At 37.6% G+C, this 22,037-nt stretch overlaps 1 protein-coding gene across 5 annotated transcripts in view; it reads left to right on the forward strand.

Moving 5' to 3' along the window:
- Nxph1 (neurexophilin 1) overlaps positions 1 to 7,914 on the forward strand; it is a 311,960-nt gene extending 304,046 nt beyond the window's left edge. For all 5 annotated transcript variants that reach the window (XM_004656184.2, XM_045160756.1, XM_045160758.1 and 2 more), the window contains one exon: positions 5,950 to 7,914. In XM_004656184.2, coding sequence (XP_004656241.1) covers positions 5,950 to 6,711 — 762 coding nt within the window. In that variant the 3' untranslated portion in view covers positions 6,712 to 7,914. The remainder of the gene's footprint in view (positions 1 to 5,949) is intronic.
- Positions 7,915 to 22,037: the final 14,123 nt, after the last annotated feature.

Raw genomic sequence — 22,037 nt, forward strand, 5'->3', positions numbered from 1 at the left:
AAATCAAGAGCAATTGATTCCTCACCATGGCTGTGTACCAATTTTGCGGGAGCGGGGGCGGAAAGAATGTCAGAGTCACATGTTGGGTCATGATTTGCAGAGGCATTTATCATACCAATAACTGGGGGCTAACACCACAATGCACGACCCATTTTCATTAACAAGGAGGGTCTAATGGGAAGGGGTAGATCACAGATGAGCCTAAATAATGGTACCAAACTGCCTGTATTTACTGAAAAGAAAACTAATAAATTAAATTTAAAAAAATATATACTTAATGAAGAAATAAAAAAAAAAAAGACACGAAATTTCCCTGCGATTTTCCATCCCTACATCTGGTATCTTTTCTCAACTATTTGCTTTTTCCCAGTTATATTCCTTATGTTTGGAAGAACTCCTCTGGCACATTCTCTATGGGGTGAAGCTCAAACCATTATCTCTCTGTTATTACTTCCTCTTATTTTTCAACTTTGTAGCATTTAGAATGTTACACGGACTGCTGGTAGCATCACACTGTGATTTGCTTAATTGATCCCCACATTACACTATGAACTGAGACATAGTACCATGTGCCACTGATCTTTGTGTTTCTCTATTTAACTTCTCAGCAGTCTCACCTCATAGTTATCTACATGATAAAACAACAAAACTTGTTAAGATTGAACAGGTCTGAAGAAATTGGTAAGGACTTTTTCTGTCTTTTCATGAAACATTGACACTTTTAAAGATATTGTCTTGCCTTCAGGAAAAGAAAAGAAAGACAGCATATGAATATAAGGGTAATACTGATAATTTCAGCAGAAACCTGCTTTGATTCCAAACCCAAACTGACATGTTCAGAAGTTTCTCAATTGTCAGCCCTGCCTTAGGTCTTCTGCATCATACTGTTGAGGACAAATTTGTTTATTGCATTTGATACTGAACTGTTTAATAGCTAAACTTAGCGCTCAGCCTCTGTTATCTGGAGTTTACTATCCACTTGCCCTGCTGTGTTTCTTAGGTGTCATCGCAGCACTTACAAAAAAAAATACATTTCCTTTCTTTCCTTTGTAAAAGTATTTTGGCATATTTCCTTTTAGAGTTCAATATATGATCACAATTTTGCTAAGATACATTTACAATAATATATTCTGGAAACATCACCTACCATCAGGTAACCAAAACGTCTGGCATACGTACTTCCCCAACTGTACTCCTAGTATGATACTTTATAAAGTTGTTTGCTATATGTTTATGATATGTCAAAGAGATATCGTATAAAAGTGCATTCTACTTACAAAATACTATCATAAGTCATGAATTTCTATAGGGTTTTACATGGTGGGTTTCAAAGGTTAAAAATATCTGATGATCATGGGGACCATTGTTGAATGTTCCAGGGACTGTCCTTCATGCTTTCGATGTAATGTCCTATTTAATCTTCACAATAACCCTCTGAGGGTGATATGTGTAAGATTTGGGAGTGACCAAGACCACCCAAAGCACTCTGAGGCAAGGATGGAGCTTTTATTCAGGAAAACCAGAAGGTGCCAGGACTGACTCTCAAGAGTGGAGATCAGCCAACCTGAGATTCCAGATATTGGGCTTTATAGAGCTCTTCAGTTGGGGGAGGTGAGAACGGGAAAAGTTGAATTAAAAAAAAGAAAAAGGTTTCTTTAGGAGAGATCTAAGAGAGTCATAGTGTGACCCCAGAACAGTGACCAGGTGACTTAGAAGACAGGAGGGTAGGACGCCATGACCTGGGCAGTGGGCACTGTTAGGCAAGGAAGGGATAAAGGCTGGGCAGTTTCTTGAGGAATGTGGGTGAACCACTACCTTATGTTGCCATCCTGCTGTTTTTGGTGACTCCATTTTGGGGAGCCCATCCTGACCTAACAATGTGTACTATCTTGTGAGCCTCTTAGAGAGAAAAACAGAAGCTTAAGCAAGTTAAGTTACTTGCTCACATCACACAGATGCTGAGGATCAGAGCCCAGTCTGGGATTCAGGCAGTCTGACTCCAGAATACATATTCAAAATCACTACTCCCATGAAGAACATAATTTAAAACTAAGAAATTTATATTCAACCTGAAAATCAGATGTGTGTTTGCTTGTCCAAGTGAGTCTTAGCATTCTTTTTCATAGATTGCCTCTTCTTTGAAATCATATCCTACTTCCACTTTCTTCTTTTTTACTTCTCATATGATGCTGATAAATTACACTATAAATATTCTTTCTCTTCCTTCTTTGGGGAAACTTCATTACTGCTTTGTTAAGCAGAGCCTCATAGAAGCATGTCATTATAGTCTTGTGTTGGTGCTCAGGTGAAGTATGAAGTTGCCATCACTGCATGTCTGAAGCCATTCTTCTTGCTACCCAAACAAGAGGAGTCATCTAGTTAGAAGCAAAAATAAGCAAAGAGGATATGCTTTTATTCCTTTAATAACAAAGCATAAACGTGGGGATTATAAGGAAAATGCTTACATAGTTAGACAAGTACAGATCTGAATCAATTCAATTTTATTAAAATAAAATGTGCATAGACAAGACACTCCAAACACAAAAGATCTGTACTAGTCTTAACAATTAATCAAATAATTTGGTTTTTTGAGATAGGGTCTCACTCTAGCCCAGGCTGACCTGGAATTTGCTATATCCTCTCAGGATGGATTCGAACTCACAGTGATCCTCCTATCTCTGCCTCCCGAGTGCTGGGATTAAAGGTGTGCACCACTACTTCCAGCTCAATGGTAGTTTTTAATCTTATAGCTTATTGTAGCTACTCTGCATCATACCAAATAGATTTTCTTTGTTCATTTTGTTTTATTTTCAGGGCTGGAATTTGAAACCATGACCTTGCACATGTTGGCAGGTGATCCACTACTAAGCATTCCCCAGCTCAAAATGGTATATTATGAAATGCAATAAATTTAGAGAATGAGTCAAAGGACTTCATTGCTTCTTTTTTTTTTTTAATTTATTTGAGAGTGACAGACACAGAGAGAAAGACAGATAGAGGGAGAGAGAGAGAATGGGCGCGCCAGGGCTTCCAGCCTCTGCAAACAAACTCCAGACGCGTGCGCCCCCTTGTGCATCTGGCTAACATGGGACCTGGGGAACCGAGCCTCGAACTGGGATCCTTAGGCTTCACAGGCAAGCGCTTAACCGCTAAGCCAACTCTCCAGCCCTTCATTGCTTCTTTTGCTTATAATTATATACAGTCATATTATATATGAAATGACCATGGATTTCACTTTATATAATAAAAGTTTCTCCATAGCAGACTAACTTTATTATCAAGCAAAGGGGTAGGTAGAAAATTAACTTCATACTTTCCCTTTTGCATTCCTATAACTAAGCCCCCTCCCTTAAGAATATTTCCTGTTATTCCTTTAGGGCACACAATTTAGTCTGTGCTATAAGCATTACTTTGCTAAAATGAGTATTTAGTTCTTAATTTTCATTCATACTGCTTAAGTATGGTCCACTTTTGAATGATGCTTGTCATGATGGGAATCTATAGACAAGGAATAATTTAAGTTCAGAGGAAAGAAAAGCCAATGTTAGGGCCAAGAAAAAATGAAGTTGGAAGTATTTAGACTTTTCAAAAGGAAATGGTAACAAAAACAACCTCTATAAATTTCTACTATTGCTTCTGAGACTTTATGTGACCCATCTCAGAGCTATCTTTGACTCTATATCAGTATGTTGATTCATTTTGGTAGGTTATATGTTTCAAAGATTAGAGAGTGATTATGAACTTGAGGCTGTGCTGTGCTGACCTTATATGTAACCTTCATGACTATCTGTAGGGTGTGATTCTCCATTAGTCAACATTTGTCCTTTGGTAACCCCTGGACACAATGACCCTCTGCAACAATGCAGGAGAGTATTTCTTTTGTCTCAGGGAGCAAAACAGTTATAACAGGGCACAGACTAGCAGCCTGGAATAGTTTTCAGAGATTTCTCATGAGCCTACTCAGTGATTGGTGCTGATTTGTAGACTGAATTCATGAGTCACAAACCCAATGTAGAACCTCATTTTATCTTAGATGCAATCAATTCACATGGGGATGAACTGGCAGTATTCCTTAAACTCAGCATTTTTGCAAATTGTCCAACTTTGGCTGGTATTCTTCCTCATGTGGGAATTGTCCCACACTTCATATTGGCTCCACTTGAATTGGACAAGGAATTTTCTGACTTGCAGTGAAGAGCTGGCTGACTAAAATGCATTTATCAAAAGAAAAGATGATCAAGAAAAGAGACTTTGCTGAAGCTTAGATTACCCCCCCCTCCACTCTGCACGTGTAACTCTGGGGGAACCAACTCCACCCAGGTTATAAACGCTGGGCTGTGTTGTCAGGCACAAAGTATATCTCAAACAAGATCACCAAATGGTCCATATGGCAGTCTTCTTTTTATAATTGTTTTCAAATATCAGCATGTAATTTGCAGTAGTGGATATTTTTATTGTTCCTTTCTATGGGATAGCTACTATTCTAAAGTCTCCACATGTCTTAATTGATTCAAACCCTGTTGAGGAGGCACCATTATTACCTTTATTTTACAGAGGCTGGAGGGGGTGTCATTAAATAAAGTGACCAAGGGTATAGAGATTAAAAGTGGTAGAGTTCAGAGAAAATCATGTGATACAGCATATAAGATGACATAAACTCTTCTCAGTGTAAGTGGCTAACAAAAGTCAATTATTTGTATTATAACAAGAAGCCTGTGTGGCTAGGTTGCTGAGGCAGGGATCCTAGAATACAGCTCTAATTCTAATGGTTCTGTCTTTAAAGAAATCTCTGGGAATGACCTTTGCTTTGAGAACTGATTAGAAGGAGACTAGAGTTCCCAGCAAGGCTGCTGTATGGTAATCAGACTCATGTGTGAGATGGGACTCAGGATTCATAGAACTAGTTCACAAGGAGGCTTGCCAAAGACATTTATTATGAATCTTGCATTTTAATGGACATCTAAGGGGAATCCATCATGTCAGCAGCATTGCCTATGATAAGTCAGTCCATGTGGTAAATGGCATGCTTACATTGACTCTCACTTCTTGTGGGTCCTAGGTTGTGTTCATTTCATGTCAACACAAGGAATTATTTCTTTAAATCCAGCATGGCTGGAGAATACTGCTTCCCTCAATCTCTTGGTTTAGCTGCAGAACTATTTCTTCCCATAAAGGAAATACTGGGATATGGGAGAAAAGTATGTGAATGTGACTCTCACAGTCTAACCTGATGTCTCCTCCTGACTCTGCAGTGTTTCTATAGGTTGGTAAATATCTGAAAGGCAATGAATAGTGGCTATTTTAAATTATATCTCTTTTCTTAGACCACATTTTCATTCCTATAAGATTAAAAAAAAAGCATCATTTATGTTATTCTTGGTACTGATGATTAGTGAAAATAAACACTGTAATCTTGTTTTGGCCAGGGAAAATACACTGCATTCTTATGGTAGAACTGCTTTTGTTTCTAAGATGACTATGGCATGAACAATCCAAAACCCATAGTAACTCAGTTGACTTATTTCTGAGAGTCCCATGGCTTGAAAGCCTATGGAAATTTTGAAACAGGAAAGAACATAATGGTCTTTTACATTTTCTTTCCAAACACGGATTTTAATGTTAAGACATGGTCTAGCTTCATTTATATTTGAATTCAGTGGGGCTTGCTTCTGCTGGATGGCCTTTTTCTCCACTAGTCAGTGTTTTCATATAGATGTTTAGGCCATGCTTAGAGATGTTTCTCCACCCACACTTTCCTTTGCTATTGTATAAAAATAGAAGTGTTATATATCACATGTTAACAAATGTTGGCCAGCTGCTAGTGATGGTTTTCAAAATAAAAAGGTTCATCATTTACTTCTGAGCCTCCAAACAAGTGCTTATATATATGTGTGTTGCATATTCTGAGATGTTGAGATGCAAACACTGATTTTTCTATTCTGTTTTCAGGTCACGTGTGCCAACTTAACGAATGGTGGGAAGTCAGAACTTCTGAAGTCAGGAGGCAGCAAATCCACACTAAAACACATATGGACAGAAAGCAGTAAAGACTTGTCTATCAGCCGCCTCCTGTCACAGACTTTTCGTGGCAAAGAAAATGACACAGATTTAGACCTGAGCTATGACACCCCAGAACCTTATTCTGAACAAGACCTCTGGGACTGGCTGAGGAACTCCACAGACCTCCAAGAGCCTCGGCCCAGGGCCAAGAGACGGCCCATTGTTAAGACGGGCAAGTTTAAGAAAATGTTTGGATGGGGTGATTTTCATTCCAATATCAAAACAGTGAAGCTAAACCTGTTGATAACTGGGAAAATTGTAGATCATGGCAATGGGACATTTAGTGTATATTTCAGGCATAATTCCACTGGTCAAGGGAATGTATCTGTCAGCTTGGTGCCCCCAACAAAAATTGTAGAATTCGACTTGGCACAACAAACCGTGATTGATGCCAAAGATTCCAAGTCCTTTAACTGTCGCATTGAATATGAAAAGGTTGACAAGGCCACCAAGAACACACTCTGCAACTATGACCCTTCAAAAACCTGTTACCAGGAGCAAACCCAAAGTCACGTCTCCTGGCTCTGCTCCAAGCCCTTCAAGGTGATCTGTATTTACATTTCCTTTTATAGTACAGATTATAAACTAGTACAGAAAGTGTGTCCTGACTACAACTACCACAGTGACACACCTTACTTTCCCTCGGGATGAGGATGAACAGAGGGTGAGACTGAAACCTGAGGAATTCAAGGTCATATGACAGGGCTGTTACCTCAAAGAAGAAGGTCACATCTGTTGCCTGGAATGTGTCTACACTGCTGCTCTTGTCGACTGGTGCAAATATGCTAGTGGAAAACAATCTGATGTAATTTCTGCCCAGTCAGCTTCATCTCTCAGCATAGTTGTAAATCACCACAGATTTTAAAATCACACTTGAAGACATGCTTTCACATATAGAGGTACACAAACATTCATTCATGCACATTTCAGCTTGCATTTATCATGGTTCTCATTGAGAGGGCTTTCACAGTTGACTCATAATATTTCAGGATAAACTATGCTAAAGTAAAAGGATTAACTAGACAGAATGTATCTAACACTTGCTGTTATGGAAATCTCTTTCAAAGTTTTGAGTCCATGTTAATCAATAATCCCCACTCATGCATTCCTACTGCTTGGAGTAGCTGTACTGGTGAATACTACTGTAGGAGTATATGCTTGTTAAATGGAAAACAAATGTGTCTTTAGAGCTCAGTATTCTTTATTTTATGAACACAATGAAGTGTAGTAACTTTTTTTTTTCCAGCCTATAGCAGGCACATTCAAGGTGATACAGGATGCTCTTTTTTTTTCTTTGGAGGGAGGAGCCTATTCTCAATAAAGATGAGCAAACATTTGGAACTTATGGGCAGAAACTGGGATGGCAGCTCTCTTCACTATCACTGGACATTGCAAAGTCAAGACCAACTAAGGCTGCTTAACACAAGTTCTGATCATTAGATAAGAAGGAAATGCCTGGCAGACACCACATAGGTCATAAGAGTCTGCCTTCTCTTTACTACACATATTGTAACAAATTCAATATCCTAGTCTTCATTTGTATGAATGGTTTGTATTGTACATAGGTTAACCAAGTGTTATTTGAGCTGCTTATTAATATTAAATTGTACTTGTCTCTCTGCTTGTTATTGGTTAAAAAAAGAAAATAAAAACAAGGATCTGAGGGATCCATTTGATCAATGTAGCTGTGAACTCCATTAAAAAAGACAAACTTAATGTACAAAGCATCTATTCAGCTCAAGAATTGTTGAAAGATATACATATACAACATGACACTGTCTGTATTTAGATATTTTATTTCTGGACAAAAAAAGAAATGTACATAAAAATAAAACACTTAAAGTTGAGTTTCAATATCTATGTGTGTACGATGGTGACTTAAATGCTTCTGACAGGAAGAATGCGCTGGAATACAGCCACGGCTTTGCATCTCATGCCTTGGAGTCTGAATAGAATTATCTAAATTTCTATTAGCAGTCCATTCAAAACAACTTAAAGGTTTCAGCCTCAAGCTTGGGAAGTAACTGTGGCATATAGCACTGCGCACATTTTTGGTTTATAGTCAAGCTAGCTTTTCAAGAATTACACAACCCCAAAGAAATAAAATTAATGAGCATAAGGAGATAATTGGAGACATTTAAATTAAGCATGACTAACTAAATATCCCCTGTTCAGAGTTTCGATATATCAAAATAGATGGAAAGGTCATTTTGCTTCTTGAAAAGAAATTCAAGGTGTCTGAAGATGGGTGAATATTACTGATTCTACTGTGATAACTCAAGTCAATGGATGAAATAGTGAGAACAGTGGAGGACTCCAAGGCTCAATTTGCCCATAGAAAATAGGTTAGATCACCTGTGTAGAATTGCTTATGGACACTAAGCTTTATTATTAAAAAAAAAAAAAAAGAAAAACATTGCTGTGTACAGCCCCAGAAAAAGCAGATGAAGAAATATACAAGGTCACCCATGTTGAAAGACATGATTTTGGGATTTGGATAGAAATCTTAAAGGTTAACCAAAGAAGTTGGTGTAAGAGTACCGATTCATCCTCTCCTTCCATCATCCTGCTTAGAGTAAGCCTGTTTTCATAACGAAAACAACATAAGTACTACAGGGAAACAAAACCACAGAATTCTAAAATGAAAACTCAGTCACTTATCTGCTTAAAAAGAGTCTCCAACTGTAAATCAAACCCATATCCTGCTAAATGTTCATCTCTCAAAATCATCCACTCTATCCAGCCAGCCATTTACATCAATGTTTGAAAGAATTTGCCATGAAATTTAGAAGTTGTTAGAAGAGACCTGCAGAACAGGTGATAAGGGTGTCATGCATTCCAGATGTGGGATGTGTCTGCTACAGATAAATCTTGTTATTCTGGAGTTTATTTATCAATATGATCACTGAAGAGTTAGTTTCTTCCTAGCAAATAAGTGTGGGAAGGGGAAAATCAATCGCTTTCTTTAGAAACATTTAATTAGTGGACTGTGACTCTATTATGTGGTATGATGTGTGCTTTTCTAATCCAAAACTTAAAATAAGATAAAAATATACTTCAATCTACTCCTGTTCTCTAAATTCTGAAATGAAATTCTTACATTTTCATAAGCATACAAACTATCCCTGAGTAATTTTCTGATTCATTGAATTGGTTTTCTATAGAAGTTAAGCATAATGTCATGTAGTAAACTTCTGAAAAGGATTTCATGTTTTTAAAACTTAAAATTTTAGGGCTCTTTTTCTGGGTCCATACATCATTTTTTCCAAACTCCTATAGGATCAACACCCTCCAACATGATCACCTCCTATCATCTGTCATGATGACATGGAATTTAGATATGAAAGATATTGATTTTTATCTTTGTATTAGTGTGGAAGGAAGAAGGGGGCACCTTCAACATGAAGGTTCAAATGGTCATATTATAAACCTTATTAGACCAACCTGTTGATCCAACAAACCAGCTAATTAACTTTTAATTATGCTGAAAGTGAACTGGCTACTTCAAAAAATAAATTTTTTCAGGGCTGGAGAGATGGCTTAGGGGTTAAGCACTTGCCTGTGAAGCCTAAGGACCTCTGTTTGAGGCTCGATTCTCCAGGACCCATGTTAGCCAGATGCACAAGGGGGTGCCTGTGTCTGGAGTTCATTTGCAGTGGCTGGAGGCCCTGACGCTCCCATTCTCTCTCTCTATCTATTTGCCTCTTTCTCTCTCTGTCTGTCACTCTCAAATAAAGAAAAATAAACAAAAAATTTAAAAAAAATAAATTTTTCAGTAGTACTAAGAAAGCAACCTGCTGTAGGATATTGAAATTTATTCCACACTTTTGTAGAGACACTGAAAAAAAAAAAAAACAACTTCTATAAACAGATACTACCTATTGGATATAACGGTTGGCAATTATTTGCTATTCTTTTCAAAATTATCTTAGAAAAAATGAAATTAATAAAAAATGTTTTCTTACCTCATGGAAGAAAAGTGGCATGTTGCTAGTTTATTATGATAAAAGCAATTGTCATGGTATGGTTTTAATTGAGCATGACAATTGGAAGAAATTTTCTGCTTGACCAGAAGGGACCATAATTATTAATAACATTATATTATAGTTCTAGAAATGAGTACTCTACAAGTATTTGAGGTAATACAGTTTAACTCTTACTTAAGAATCCCTAGCTCCCTTCATTTCATCAACATATTATATTTTGAGCATAAGAGATTGAAAAAATTATGGGAAGTCTCCAAAAGTGTTTTCTCCCTCATACTTCATGATTTTATATGTATTAAGCAGCTTAACCAATACAAATAACTCCTTGGAATAACAATTCACATCTCCACCACCAACTGTGAATGCCAATTTTTATCCTGACGCTAATACAAATGCCTATGTTTATAAAGCTTGGAAAGTTTGGGTTGGTATATCAGCTTTAGATAGTATAGTTACTTAACTACTAACATGCTTATCTTTTTCACATTTATTATTACTCCTTTATGTATATCTAATACAAATCACTGGATGCATTTGTAAGTCAATTTTAATTTCAAAACATAGAATTATATAACTTGATTACTATTAGGCTTTAGGTGATAAAAACTGAGTTCTAACTTGAATCCTGAAAAATGGGACTGCTGGGTTAGATTGTTTTTGAAAGTTTCAGACATATATACCAAATGACTGTAGAGGTTGAATATGTCAGGGAATCAAAATTAGAATATATTATTGAAGTTTATATCCAGTAAGAAATATTTTGTTATAACACATCTATGAAAACTTCTAAGAAGGAAAAAAATAGAAAACTCACAATTAAAGAGTTTATATTTGATTAACTTTATGAATAAGATCTAAAGAAACATTCTAAAGCAAATGTTAATCAGAGAGCTTAGTGTCCCAAATTTGACCAATAGAACTTCAATGTTCCTAATTTTTACTTTGCAAAAATATGTTTTCATCACTGATGGGTTGTGTGTGGTAGCTGCAGCAGCTATCACTGTTGAAGGGCAAGTGTTATTTACCCAGTTTCCAACCCATCAGGAAACATTAGGAAATAAAATAACTATAATTGCCAAAATTCACCTCATAACCTTTATGAAATCCAATTTTTATTTCAAAATTAATTTCTGTTTTGCATTTACCTGCAGTGACATTTACTAAAGTGGTAGTAAATATTTCATTAACTTCTTTAAGGAAGTGAGACATTACTAGTCTCCTTTTAGAAATACTTTTTATTGGCAAGTTTCATACATGCACATAATGTATTTTGATCATAATCTCCTGTTACTTACTCTTGTTCAGCACTCCCCATTTCCCTCCCAATGAATTCTTTCTTCTTTCCACCTAATCTATCTTCCAATTTGTTGCCTTTTTTTCTTCTCCACCGTCCATGACAGAATGTTGATGGGGCCACTATTGTGCAGGTCTTAGATCTCTCTTATACTACCATTACCCAACAGAGTGGCTGATGAATAAACATGAATCATAAAGATGGATCCCTTACTATGTATGCTGAACAGTTTTCCTCTGTTCTCTCACTAAGCATCCCAACACTTCTGTGCTCCCATTACAAGATGGTAAGACAGAGGCTTAGAAACATGAAATAGATAACCTGAAGTAACACAGCACTTAAGTGATAGATTAGGACTCCAGTGACTGAGTTTTAAAAGCTTTACAATTAATAGAATTAAAAAAAATCAAATCCTGAATTTAAAAAACCCTCCATTAATAAAATACATTTAGTATAGACATAGAGGTAAGAGTTGAATAATTTCTATGGCCCATTTTCATTCAGGTATTTGATATTTTTACCCATTTGCTGAGCATTCTTCAGTCTCATGGAGATTGGCCCTGCCAACTGGCAAACCAACCAGCGCCATTTCCTAAGCCAATGTTTGTGACCTCATTTTGATTTGGAGATAGATTTGTCTTCAAACTTGATAAATATAAGAATTGTAAATCAGAATTATGTCATTTTTGAATCACCCTAACAATGTTTAGGGATCTCACTTCAAAGAAATTTTGCTACAAGTTTAGGAAACTCTTTACACTATGACTATAAGTCAAAAAGATTAAAATGATTTTAGTAAGTGTTCAGTTCCAATCTTTTTATGCTGTTTCCTAGGGGGTGTCTTCCTGTTCCTTTGTAATAAGCTCTGGGCTGGGTGTTCTTATAGGGGTACAACTAAAACGCAGAAGTCATTTGGAAATTTGAAATGATTCAGAATTCTTTGATGTGTTATGTTTCTTAATTGCAATATTTTATTATTCTAAAAATCCCATAACAAAAGTCTGTCTATTTTCCTGTTTTGTGCATGAAAGCAGGCACTGGGAGATGCTTAATGACTTATAATTGTTATGTTGACCATGGCAACAATACTTCTGTTTATTCTCTTCACTCACTGGCCTATGTTTGGCTAATGTTCAGAATAATTGTATTGAAGGTGTTCAGAGTTTGAAAGCCAGTTTTACTCCCGTGATTTAAATACATCCAAGCTCACCGCACTCCAGTCCTTCTAGTCCTTCTATGAGCACTCTTCTTATTAATTGATCCTCATTGCTACCTTTCGTTTTCCTCAAATATGAAGTAAACATAGAATTCATCATTAAAATAACACTGGTACTATCAACATATTTATAATATTTTCCTATTCAAATTGTAAAACCTGGTATAATGTTAAAATGCTATCCTTGATTTTATTTTTAATTTCTTAAAAATAATTATTATTATTATATGTTTGTGTGTGTATGAATGCGCACATGCGTTGTGTGGAGGTCAGAGAATAATCTTGGTTATTATTGGTCTCCTTGTTACGAGAAAGGATCTCTCATGTTGTCTTTTTGCTACTTTAGACATCAGTATGAGAGTCCAGACTCTTCTGGTTTTGCCTGTTACTGACATATACTTGTTGGGATCACAGACATGTGTGCCATTTTATGTCTGACTAGAAATTTGTTCTCACATCTGCAGGGTGGCATAGCAAGCACCTTTAAAAACGGAGCTGTCTCCATAGCTTTATTTTATTTTATTTATTTATTTATTTTTAGTTCACAGGGATTTGGGAGAGGTCGGGTATTTTGGTATATTTCTTATATGACAAGTCTCGGTGGGAAGTTTGGAAGTAGTGCTCCCTGACCCCTGATGTGCACATTTACTGTTTTGTACCATATGGGCTTCCTCTGACAACTACAGCTTTCCACATTCAGGCTTTGCTGTCACAGAGCCAAACAACAAAGGAGAGACTTGGCAAGCTTAGTTTTAAAAACCTGGCAAAGCTAGTGGTTTTGACCAAAAACATGTTTCTATTACTTACAATGTTTTCTTAACACTTGAGTTATATATACTACAAGAGAAGCCTTGATGCGCAAGGGCACCAATTCTGTATCATGTCTAATATTTTATTTGGAAAAGTAAAACTCGTGTACAGGTAGTCCCCCCACCACCACCCTTGCACATTCACAACAGGTGTTTGTCATATCCACCACAGAGAAAATAATTTATTAGTGGAAATATGATGACGTTAATTCTGGCATATCCCCAAGAAAGAGCTTTTACTTTTAGAGTTCAAGAATTTGAGAGGGAACATAGCCATATGGCAGAGTTGAGGTGGATATGTGGAGTACCTTGGGCCTGGGGAGTGGGTTGTAAAAGGATGGATTGAGTACAGAGGCCGGTATGCCCACAGAGCCCTAAAGGTTAGGAAAGAAACACTCAGAGGCAATTTGCCAATCCTGCCTACTGATGGCTGCAAGGGATGTGGTCTCTGGAAAGAGCATCATAGATTGATGGTGAGTGACAATTAGGTGCCCTTTCCTACCAACACTACAACATTTTATGTATCCTGTGAAGATCTTATGCAATCTTGAGAGAATACACATAGAGAGGCTGAAATTAATCTCAATTAGCTGAGATGCAGGGTTCTTGGGAGAAAATTACATTTTCCTTCACTTGACAATGTGATGTGACATCACCACTTCTTAATGTCATCTTAACCATTCAATGCAATTTGTGGTCATATATTTTGTGGAAGTTGCAGTGAGGGACATGGAAACAGAGGCTCAGGACAGAGGTACCTCTACTGAAGGGTATAGTAACTCAATAAGATGCCCAGAGGATTTTGTCATCTTTATGCTACTTTTCACCCAGTGTAAGTCTATAATTTTATTTTAGCTCAACTTATCGTGATAATCATGGTTTTAGATTAAAAGGATAATTCAAGAGGTATGAAGGTGGTAGTAGAGGGTCAGTAATGTTGTTTTTATTATTAATTAGTTTGTACTCAGTGAATACAGTCAAGTTAGTATCATTGTTAGCCTCCTCCACTTCCTACCCCCTCTCCCTGGCCCCTCCTTGTTGAGGTATATGGGCAATGCATTGTGGAGTTAGCCCACAGTTATGGGTAGGAGAAATGTCTCTGCATATCATGACCCAATGTGTAGCTCTGACATTCTTTCTGCCCCCTCTTCCACAAATTTCCCTGAGCCATGTTTGGTTCATTGTAGGTCTACTTCAGTGATTAGGTGTTAGGAGCCTCTGTGTCTCTGGATATCTAATTTGGTAGGAGTTGATTGTTCTCTCTGTTGATCTCCTTCATCCCTGTGCTGGTACTAGATTCACCAAGAAAGTAGCACCTTTGCTTGTTTTGCCAATTATTCTTAGTCTCAGCTGGTGCCCTTTTGAGGTATGATGGTGTGGTTCTCTCCTTAGGATCTGTGTGTATCTGAAAGAAACAGATTCTCCAATAGAGAGTAAAGTTAGCATCAGATAAATGGGATAACCCTTATTTTTTTAATAGAGAATTTAATAGGTGTAGGCCCTCTTGTAGCTCATGATTGGTGGTAGCTTGATAATAGAGAGCGGGCTCATGTTTGGATATGGTTCTGACATGTATCCCAGCTCCAGCTATGGGACCTGTTCCACTGAGGGTATCAGTTAGCCAAATCAAGTGCAGTTGGTTTCCCACCATGGCTATGTGCCACTATTGAACTTGTGTGAGCATCACAACAGGTTATTTGCTGCTAAGTATGTTAGACCATGAGTTGCTTAGACAGATATTGGTCATTTTCCCCCAGTCGCCCATGTAGCACCTTTTGGTACTAGACACACTGACTTTCTGGGGACTGACTCTCTTCCAGCTTCCAGCCATGTCACTCCATATTAGGTTCAACCGCATATGGTGTCTTCAGCAGTAGGGTCTTATGACTAACCTTTGGTGGGTCATCAGGTACTCTGACAGAAATCTGTCATTCTTTTAGGAAATCTTGTAGGTCTCACTGACCAAAAGCTTATTGTGGATGATAGCCACCTGCTGGTTTTGGGAGTTACAGGTCAATGCCTACTAATTGATGGAAGAAAAAGATAACTGATTTAAAAGAAAGAGGAGAGAGAGAGAAGCTATGGAAGATTAAGGTCAGTCTTCATCATACCCTCTCCAGTGACTTGTGACTCAGGTGTTCCCTTTAAGGGCCTGATGAAGGTTCAACCATTTGATCTGCATTTTAGGATGTAGAATTTTATGGTACCATTGCTGTTTGGGTCTAGATTTGTGTCCTCCACCCCTTCCCTTGCCCCCCTCTCCCTCTCCACCCACTCTATTGTCTGGTTCTTGAGATTCTTGCTGGGTATGTTGGCATCTTGGGTAGATTCAGGTTAGGTACTGTAAATGAGTGAGACTATGCAGCAATTATCTTTCTGTGATTGGGTGAGTTCACTGAGAATGATCTGTTCCAGGTTCAACCATTTTTCTTCAAATCCACTTTGGAAAGCAATATGGAGACTCCTAAAAAAGCTGACTATAGAGTTACCAACAGACCCAGTTATTCTCTTACTGGGCATGTACCCTAAAACCTTCACATCTCAGTCCAGAAAGATTTGCTCAACCATGTTTATAGTGGCTCAATCCAGTAATGTTTTTAATCAACAGTTTTTGTCATATTTCCTCCCTTTTTTTTTATTCTGCTCACTTTTATTTTTAAACTGCATGTGGATAACACTGACATGCTGAAAAGAAGAGAATTGTTTGGAAATCTTATAGATCCTTGTTGTAGGAAAAACCTGGCAATGTGAAAAAGATTCAATCTAATGCATAGGGCTATCAGCCTAAAGCTTCTTTTCCTTATATCAAAAATACATTTTATCCATACACCCTAAAAGTTGTGCTTATATATTTTAAAAAATGTTTATATATCAAAATCATGTTTTTCAGTATGTTTAAACTATCTCTAAATATTTACAGCATATTTCATAAATTTCTAAGAAGGGCACGAAGTAGGCAGAGAAGGTTTGGTGTGAGCCACTGGTATAGCTTTCCACCTGGGTGCTCATTTGTTGGAAATTTTTTGACTATGTGTCATGCACCAGCACAGGTGTACTAAATTTAGTACCAGCACAGGTAATAAATAGGGAGCAGTGAAAATCTAGAGGCTAGAACTTAGTGGAAAAGGCATCATATACTCAATACTTTGTATGTTTGAAGTTAATAAGTACTATGATGAACAAAACAGAGGCATAAATTTATAAATCAACTTATTTTTTATATTTATCATTTGAAAAAGGGGCTCTTCTATGGAAGAAGCAAGGGAGCTGGTCACCTAGGTCCATAGAGTAAAATCCTTCCAAAGACAGTGTGCATGCCATTATAAGTGCCTTAGGTGGGGCTGGTGTGGCCAGACTGGGTGGGGGAGTTGGAGCAGATTGAAGCCTGGAGGAAAGTATGAAATGAGCTGAGGAACCTAAGAAAGGATTTACAAATGGCTGCAAATGGAATCCCCAGAGGATTTAGAGTAAACAATTTACTTTTTTTATTTTTTTATTTTATTTTATTTTTTTAAAATATTTTACTTTATTTATTTATTTATTTGAGAATGACAGAGAGAGAAAGAGGGAGAGGGAGAGAGAGAATGGGCACGCCAGGGCTTCCAGCCACTGCAAACGAACTCCAGACGCGTGCGCCCCCTTCTGCATCTGGCTAACGTGGGACCTGGGGAGCCAAGCCTCGAACCAGGGTCCTTAGGCTTCACAGGCAAGCGCTTAACCGCTAAGCCATCTCTCCAGCCCAAAATAATTTACTTTTAATAATGTATTTTAAATTTATGATGGTGGGGGGACTCACAAGGGTCTCTTGACACTAAAAAGCAAACTCTAGTAGACACATGTGCCAGTTTGTGCATCTGGTTTTATGTGGATACTAGAGAGTTGAACCCAGGCCAGCTGACTTTTGCAAGCAAATGCCTTTATCTACTTAACCAGCTCCCTGGCCCTTTAGTAGATAATTTATGTAGTGTGACTTATTTTCTCCAAGGGCCACTGTGGACACTGGAGGGCAGGGTTGTAAAAGGGAATACTGGGTATAAAGCTGCTCTTATAAGGCAGGTAAGGGAAGATGTCTCAGATTCAGGTCACAGTGGTAGCCATGTAAGCAGTGAAAACTTATTAAATATTGGATGCATTGCAAACATGAGACTCAACTGTGGACTGGTTATGACATATGCAATAAACAGGAGTCAATGATGGCTTACTCAGTTTTAAGTCCAGGTCACCCATACAAATAGATGTTTTATAAAAATAAACACTTAACAGCATATTTTGAAATTAAGTGAAAGTTACAGATCTTTGCATATAATATGATTGCTGTTAACTAAAGCCTTTGATCCATCTCTGTCCCTAATGAAAGAAAAACTATTAATTTACATTTTGAAACTTCAGCAAATGAAAATTCTATATATATTCTTTGGATCTACTTCTAATTTTACTTTAAATTATTGTTGTATGTGATGCAGTATGGACTGTTCATGGGGTGGATTCATGTGTGTGTATGTGTGTGTGTGTGTGTGTGTGCGCACATGCTTGCAGATGAGACCAGAGGAGGGTGTTGCCTGTCCTCTATTGCTCACCCACCTTATTTCTTTGAGACAAGTCTTTCAGTCTGAAGGTAGCCATTTTTCAATTATACCAGTGAACTCCAGCAATCCTTTTGTCTATACCCTGTTCAAGGCTAGGGATACCAGCAGGCACAGCCATGGTCAGGTTTGTACACTGGGTACCTGGGATTTAACTAAGATCCTTATGCTTGTGCCACTACACACCAAGCGATCTTCCCAGTCCTCATTCCGACATTCACTTTATTCCTTTTACAAACTCTATAATGCTTTACATACTTATACTGTTAAGTTCCCAGGAAAATACAGGAAACATGAAGAGATCTGTCATTTTTAGAATGTCTTTCATACACTTGTCCTCATCACCCATCTTGGTTTTTCCAGGTCATAGAGTCTCATGTAGTGGCACGCCAGTTAGACATCTTTCAACTGTGGTGATGTATGACATGAAAACACTGCATTGTGTAATCAAAGGATTTATTGCTCTCACCCTACAAAATATCTGGAGTGGGTACTCAAGGATATTATTTGAGGTATAGGCAAACTTTGAAAATGGTCAGAAAACAAGTATTTTGGCTTGCTGGGCTGCCCTAACTCTGTTATAGCCAACTTAACTCTACCATTGACAGTCCAAAGGAAGCTTTTGACAATATGTAAATATGACTGTTTACCAATAAACTTTACTAATGGACAATGAATAAATGAAGAAATGCGGTAATAGTTCATGTAACTAGATATAAGTATACTGGTTGTATAATTGGGTATGCCATTGTGGCTTGGCTGATACACTGGATCCATGTAGGAGTACTGCAATGGGACAGTTGATTCAAAAATATCAGATGGGTGTGGCAGTGTATAACTTTAATCCCATCACTCAGAAGGCAGAGGTAGATGGATCACCATGAGTTTGAGGCCAGCCTGAGAGTACTTAGCAAATTCCAGGTAACCTTGAAAAGTGTAAAAAAAAAAAAGGATTGTGCTAGAGATTAAATATTTAGGATCAATATTTAGTTAAAATGTAGATAGATATGTTCATTGAAAAGTTGCGGTCATCAGTTTGTGCTCAGTTATATCACCTATACAAAACACAATCGAAAGTATCACTGTTTGATTTCATATATGGGAACTCATATAAATTCTCTTAGGCATCTGCAATATCATCCTAAGATCTTCTTTTATAGAATAATAGTCTGTTAGTTTTAGTAGTTAAATGTCTTGTAAATACTGTGTTTATCCTAAATATAGTGATACTAATGAATAACCTTGGAAAACATGCTCTATTTCTAATAAAGACCACTGGAAGAAAGAATAATTGCCCATTTAGGAGTTGTGTTTCTAAATTTTATTCTCTGTACATAATGCATACATAATGTGATAACCAAACTGGAAGATATTTACATTTTCCAGCCCTCCAGGGTACAACCTGTGCATGGTACACTAGTACTCATTACTTCTTTCTCTTCTCTTCCTAAGTTTTCCATTCTACTGTTGATGTCCACTATAATTGCCCAATTCTTTATTAAAAGAAAGTCTTCCGGGAAATCCATATTTCCCAGAATGAAAAACAAAGGCTAAAAAAAAAAAAATCTGTCCATTATCTTTTCCCTCGATCATAAATATAAAATATTATCTTGCGATTATAGATTTTGTAATTACATTTATTGAGGTATAATTTTACACAATGAAGTGTGATCATTTTAAGAGGATAGTCAATAAATGTGTGTACGGCTACATTAACCGCCACCATGAAAATCAAGGTACATAATATCCTCATCCCTGTTTGCCCCTCTTGTCTGTGGGCCATCACCCCTATTCTAGCTTCTCTCAGTGGAGAGTAGTTTTCCTTACTCTAGATTGTCATAATGAGTAAACATAGACAGCATATTCTTTTTTGCTGGTTTCCTTTGCTCTGTATGATAACTTAAGATTAATTCATTTTATGTTCTCCAAATCAGAAGTTTTTATTTGCTACAAATAAAGCTATTTTGAGTACTCATGAATAAACATTTGTGGACCTATGTTTCATTCCATTTGGATAAATTTCTGGATTTCATAATATGAGTATACTTACCTTTAAGACAAGCTTGTTTAAAAGTGGATTTATATATTTTACCTGCATATAATTGTTTATGAGACCTGTACTTACCTTGTAGCCTTCTCTATTCATGATATTATCAGTCTTAACCTAGACAATTGTAGTTGGGAAGCAAAACTGTGCTTCTGTGTAAACTAAATTTGCATTTTCTTCATGATCTGTGATACTGTGTATCAAATTTTCATAATTTTTTTTCTTTTTGTTATTTTTGTAGTCAGTGAATACAATCAAGTTGGTACCATTGTTAACCTCCTCCCTATCCTCCCACCTCCACAGGAACCCTCCTTGTCAGGGCATATGGGTTGTGCATTGTGAGGTTAGCCTTTAATTTTGGGTAGGAAGAAATGCCTCTGCGTGTCATGACCCAACTTGTGGCTCTGACATTCTTTCCACCCCCTCTTCTGCAAACTTCCCTGAGCTATGTTGGGTTCATTTTAGGTCTGCTTCAGTGTTGGGATTTTGGGAGCCTCTGTGTCTCTGGATATCTGGTTTGGTTGGGGTTGATTGTTCTCTCTGTCTATCTCCTTCACCCTTGTGCTGGTTCCTGGTTCACCAAGAAAATACCATTCTTGCATGGTTCCTCAATTATTCTTAGTTTCAGCTGGGGTCCTTTTGAAGTAAGATGAGGTGGTTCTCTCCTTAGGATATGCATTTATGTGAAAAAGAGAAGGAGATTCCTTAATTAAGAGTAAAGTTAGGGCTGGAGAAATGGCTTAGTGGTTAAGTGCTTCCCTGTGAAGCCTAAGGACCCCGGTTTGAGGCTCTATTCCCCAGGACCCATGTAAGCCAGATGCACAAGGTGGTGCATGCATCTGGAGTTCATTTGCAGTGGCTGGAAGCCCTGGTGCACCCATTCTCTCTGTCTATCTGCCTCTTTCTCTCTCTGTCTGTCGCTTTCAAATAAATAATAAAAAAAAAAAAAAAGGTTTTTTTTTAAGAGTAAAGTTAGCACCAAATAAATGTGATAACCATTTTTTTTAGAGAGAATTTAATGGAAAGCTAGCTCATTTTTGCATATGTGTCTGATTTGTTTCCTCGCTCCAGCTATGGGTTCCATTTCACTGAGCAGATCAGTTAGCTAAATTGGGAGCAGTTCATTTCCCACCATGGCTATGGCCACTATTGCACTTGTATGAGCATCACACCAGGTTGTTTGCTGCTAAGTAGGTTAGACCATGTGTTTTTTGGACAGATATTTTCTCCCAGTCACTCATGTAGCACCTTCTGGCACTAGATGTGCTGTCTGGGGACTGACTCTCTTCCAGCTTCCAGCCATGTCGTTCCATGATATATGCCAACACTGTATGGTGTCTTTAGCAATAGGTCTTACCACTAACCTATGGTGGGTCATCAAGTGTTCTGACACAAATCTGTCTTCTTTTGGGAGACTTTATAGGTCTCTCTGATCAAAAGCTAATTGTGGATGACATACACCTGCTGGTACCAGGAGTTACGGGTCAGCACCCAAGAAGAGAAGGAAGAAAAATATAAGGACATGATCTCAATGGGAATTCCTTCAGTCTCTCTCCATTAAGTATTATTTGGGCTTTAGGAGCTTTGTATATGGTCTTTATTGTGTTAACATATAAATTTTTCATGCCTATTCTGTCCAATGTTTTTTTTTTTAAATATTTTTTGTTTATTTATTTATTTAAGAGTGACAGACACAGAGAGAAAGACAGATAGAGGGAGAGAGAGAGAATGGGCGCGCCAGGGCTTCCAGCCTCTGCAAACGAACTCCAGATGCATGCGCCCCCTTGTGCATCTGGCTAACGTGGGACCTGGGGAACCGAGCCTCGTGCATCTGGCTAACGTGGGACCTGGGGAACCGAGCCTCGAACCGGGGTCCTTAGGCTTCACAGGCAAGCGCTTAACCACTAAGCCATCTCTCCAGCCCTGTCCAATGTTTTGATCATGAAGTGATGTTGCATTTTTTTTTTCTGTCTAAATTACCAACTTTATTTCTTGGTACAATGTATACACATAAATTTTATTTAAAAGAAACACTTGCCTTC

Source organism: Jaculus jaculus, chromosome 10 (genome assembly GCF_020740685.1).
Source record: "Jaculus jaculus isolate mJacJac1 chromosome 10, mJacJac1.mat.Y.cur, whole genome shotgun sequence".
Lineage (NCBI taxonomy): Eukaryota > Metazoa > Chordata > Mammalia > Rodentia > Dipodidae > Jaculus > Jaculus jaculus.